Here is a 4,336-nt window from a genome sequence, read left to right as displayed (position 1 = left end):
GAAAGTTTTGCCGGCGTTCGTTTTTCCGACGGCGGCCGGGAATGGAAGGAAGGGCGAGATTTTGCCCCCCCAAAAAAAAGACAAAAAAGAAAAAAAAATATTTTCCTGGGGGAAACAGTCTTAACCCTTTCAAGAACCTCAGGTTGGTCCCTTGTCGGCCATTTTTGGGCAGAGTTTGTGTTTGGGTCCCCCCTTACCCCCCACTGCAGAGCGCCCGGCCCCGCCGGGGCAGCGAGCGGGGACCCGGGGGAGCCGGAGCCGGGCCCGGGGAGCCGCTCGCCCGCCGGGGCCGTCCCGGGGCCGCTCCCCACCGAGGTGTTTGTTTAGCTTCAGCTCCGTCATCAAGAGTTTCTTGAAAGCCTAATAAATCTGTTACTTGCCTCCAAATCTAATTACCCGGAGTACTAATTAGGTGCAAATGGCCGGTGGAAATTACTGCAGACGTGGACTGATGGCGGTAGAGCAGAAAAGTTTGTCTCTTCCCGAGCGGGCATTTGAGCTCTGAAATGCAGCAACGTCGGGGGGAAGGGGAAAGGGGGGGGGGTTTGAATGTTGCCCAAACCTGGGATAATTAAAGTCCTTGCAAGAGACTAGGGGAGAGATAGGTTTCTTGAATTGTTTCTTTGTTTCTCACCCTTGGGCTTTGTTATCTGCATTATTTATTTAGCCGAGGGGTTCTTTGTGTCTGCCAATGGCCCCAATCAAGTTTTGCTTGAGACAATTAGCCGGTGCCCGGCCGGGAATCCTATGCAAATGCCCCGGGCTGCAGCACAAAGCGGGCAGTTGAAGGCATGGGGGGGTTTTGTTCGGGCAGTAATTACTGGCTGGGATGTGCCCCCCCCCCTCCCCTCCCCTCCTCTCCTCTCCCTTTTTTGGGAGAGATGCGTTTATCTAGTCAGTCTCTCCCAGCTCCCAAATCCGGCTGGGGTCCGGCTTTACGAGCTGGAGGATTGACAGGGGGAAGGCAGCGGGGATAAAAGCTGGGGGGGCAGCGAGCTGGCCTGACACCCCCCCCCCCCCCCCCCCTTTCTCGCCTCCGCAGGCACCTGGCGGCCCCCCCCGCCCGACGGCATCCCCAGGCACCGCCGGGGGCAGGCAGGGCGCTCGGGCGGCTCCCCCTCGCCCGGATTTCGGCCAACTCTCCTCCCCGCCACAACTTTAGCATGATGTCTTATCTTAAGCAACCACCTTATGCAGTCAATGGCCTGAGTCTCACAACCTCGGGCATGGATTTGTTGCATCCGTCCGTCGGTTATCCCGGTAAGCCACGTTTTTCTTCCCTCTTCCCCCCCCCCCCCCCCTTTTTGCCCCACGGAGGAGAAGCCCCCAGGCTTTTGGAGGCACAGCACGCCCAGAGACCGTGATGGCTGGGCTGTGTGTGGGGTGTGAGTCCCCCTTTCTCCCTTCCTCCTCACCCTCAACTTTTTATCCGGGGAAGGATCTGCAAAGAGGGAACACTCTCCTGCTGGAGGTGGGGGCCATCCGGGGGAGATGGGGTCCTCCCCATCGGGGGGTGGGATTGCTGCACGGTGGTGGCTGTGGACTGGGGTACGGGTCGCTCAGGAGATGGGGGGAATGGGGGTGCCCCCCTGGGGAGGGGACACACGGGGCTGAGGGCCCGCTGAGTGACAGCCAGGGCCTCTGGCTCCTTTCGCAGCCACCCCCCGAAAACAGCGGCGGGAGCGCACGACCTTCACCCGAGCGCAGCTGGACGTGCTGGAGGCCCTTTTCGCCAAGACCCGCTACCCCGACATCTTCATGCGGGAGGAAGTGGCGCTGAAAATCAACCTGCCCGAGTCCAGAGTGCAGGTAGGGAGCGGGGTGGCTCCGGAGACCCACGCCTGTCCCCCACCTCCATCCCAGCGTGCAGGGTTTGGGGTGGTCCATGGCTGGAAGGGAGGCGAGAGGGCTGTTTTAGGGGATGGGGTCGGTCCTGGAGGGAGATGAAGCCCCTGTGCGGTGAAGGAGGCTCATAGGTGGCTGAGGGTGCAAGGGGGAATAGAGTGGCAGTTTGCCTCCCCAGGGCTGGAGTCTGCTCCCCCCCTTACTCCTTGTGCACTGGTGGGGTTTGTGCAGCTCTCAGATCCCCGCTCCTGAGCCCTCCGCACCCTTCCCCAGCCCCCTCAGCCTCTGGGAGATGGGGAGAGCTCCCCAGCATCCCCACGCTCTGCACCGTGCCTTGCCCAGGGTCCCAAATCCCAGCCTGTCCCGAGGGCGTTTGGGGTCCCTGTGGAAGCCAGAAAGGATCCCCCTTCCCCAGGGACCCTCGCATCCCTGGAGCAGGGCCAGACCGGGATCCCCTTTCACACCGGTGCAGACTGGGGGCTTCCTCTCCCTTTGAAGGGACTTTGATGAGAGAGGGGATGCCTTGGTGGAGGGGGCTCCTCTCCTGGGGCTGGCCTGTGTCTCCTCTGCAAGCAGCCTGCAGGGGCCCGATCCAGGCAGCATTTTGGAGGTGCTGCTGGTAGCACCAGGGTCCAGGACGGGTCCAGGACACCCCTGCAGCCGGGGCAGGGCAGCTCCAAAGCCATCCCTCCCGCTCCCCTCCCTGCGAGGCTTCCCGAGGCTGCGTGGCGCCGTGCCCCAGCAGAGCGTGGCCACCGGGGACCGGGGTCCCCCCACGCCAAACCCCAGCCTTCTCCCATGAAGCCTCCCCAGGGCCAGCCCCCTTGGTCCCTGCTAAAAGAGGGTGAGATGGGTTGGGGGGCTGGCCCCGGCTGGGGGTGAGAGCAGAGACTCTATTGAGAGGGTAAAGGAGGCATTTTACCCACCCCACCCCCAACCCCTGCCTCTGTTTCCCTAATTGTTGTTCCCTTTCTAATGCTCTATTGTTTCTAATTAAGGGCTTGACTTCAATAGGCCTTAAACGGTGATTCCTGGGGGTCCCCGGCTGGCAAACAGCAAATAGGCAGCACTGCACCCCCCCCCTCCCCTGGCCCTTTCCCCCAAAAGTGACCTTATTAAGCAGTTTGATTTGTCCATTTCCACTTGTTATTACCGCTAATGATCTCGGGGAGGGGGAGCCCCGGAGCCTTTTTTTGCAGCAGCCTTGCAACCCTCCGCTTGCCGGGGAGCGCTTTTAGTGCCTCCTCCCCGGCCGGGTCTCCCCGCCACGGGCTCTTCTCCTCTTGGGTCTCCCCTTCTCCCCTGTGCATCCCTAATACCAGGCTTTTTCTCTCTCCCTCCCCGTCTCTCGATCTCAAGGTGTGGTTTAAAAACCGCCGGGCCAAGTGCCGGCAGCAGCAGCAGCAGCAGCAGAACGGGGGCCAGAACAAGGTGCGGCCAGCTAAAAAGAAGAATTCGCCAGCCCGGGAAGTGAGTTCGGAGAGCGGGACCAGCGGGCAGTTCACTCCCCCCTCCAGCACCTCGGTCCCCACCATTTCCAGCAGCAGTGCTCCCGTATCCATCTGGAGCCCAGCGTCCATCTCCCCGCTCTCAGATCCCCTGTCCACCTCTTCCTCCTGCATGCAGAGATCCTATCCTATGACCTACACCCAGGCATCAGGCTACAGCCAAGGATACGCTGGCTCGACCTCCTATTTTGGAGGGATGGACTGTGGATCTTACTTGACCCCTATGCACCACCAGCTTCCCGGACCGGGGGCCACCCTGAGTCCCATGGGTGCCAACGCGGTCACCAGCCACCTCAACCAGTCTCCAGCCTCCCTCTCCACCCAGGGCTATGGAGCCTCCAGTTTGGGCTTTAACTCCACCACCGATTGCTTGGATTATAAAGACCAAACCGCCTCCTGGAAGTTAAACTTCAATGCTGACTGCTTGGATTATAAGGACCAAACATCGTCATGGAAGTTCCAGGTTTTGTGAAGAACCTTTGTGATAACGAGAGAAATCGCGACGAGAACAAACAGGCTGGGCTGAACGCTCCAGTTTTAGTCAGGTCTTGGTTAAATTAAAGAGAAAAAATAACTCAACGGACAAACAAACGAACAAAAAAACCGACAGCGACAAGAGGGGGGACAGTGTTGGTGTGATCCCGTTCAGACTCATCTCCTGCTCAGACGCTCTGGAAAAGGAATAATAAAGAGGAAAAATGGAGGAGGAAGGCCTTAAACGGACAGATCATCTAGTGAGCAGAAAACAGACAGACCCATCTGTGTTCTTTCTAGTTTTAGGCAATTGTTGGGTTTCTTTGTTTGGAAGAGGTGGGAGAGCGTTCCACCTACGGGCCAGTTTTAAAAAAAAAAAAAAAAGAAAAAAAAGAAAAAAAAAAGTCTAGGTTTTTATTTCTTTTTTTTTTTGTGTGTGCGTGGAAAGATCCTTCACCCAGAGGTTTCCAATGTGTTAGCCAACCCTCGGTTAAAATATTCGGAATGGA

The 4,336-nt window shown here is 58.4% G+C and overlaps 1 protein-coding gene across 2 annotated transcripts; it reads left to right on the top strand.

Moving 5' to 3' along the window:
* Positions 1-1,163: 1,163 nt before the first annotated feature.
* Positions 1,164-3,825, top strand: OTX2 (orthodenticle homeobox 2). 2 transcript variants are annotated; one of them, XM_075753038.1, is made up of 3 exons: positions 1,164-1,260; positions 1,658-1,809; positions 3,205-3,825. In XM_075753038.1, the coding sequence occupies exons 1-3, from the start codon at positions 1,164-1,166 to the stop codon at positions 3,823-3,825; spliced, it is 870 nt and encodes a 289-aa protein (XP_075609153.1). The 2 variants fall into 2 exon arrangements, with proteins under 2 accessions (XP_075609153.1, XP_075609152.1); XM_075753037.1 differs by having other exon boundaries at positions 1,637-1,809.
* Positions 3,826-4,336: the final 511 nt, after the last annotated feature.

This window comes from Balearica regulorum, chromosome 5 (genome assembly GCF_011004875.1).
Source record: "Balearica regulorum gibbericeps isolate bBalReg1 chromosome 5, bBalReg1.pri, whole genome shotgun sequence".
Lineage (NCBI taxonomy): Eukaryota > Metazoa > Chordata > Aves > Gruiformes > Gruidae > Balearica > Balearica regulorum.
This window is presented reverse-complemented; position numbering and strand designations above follow the sequence as displayed.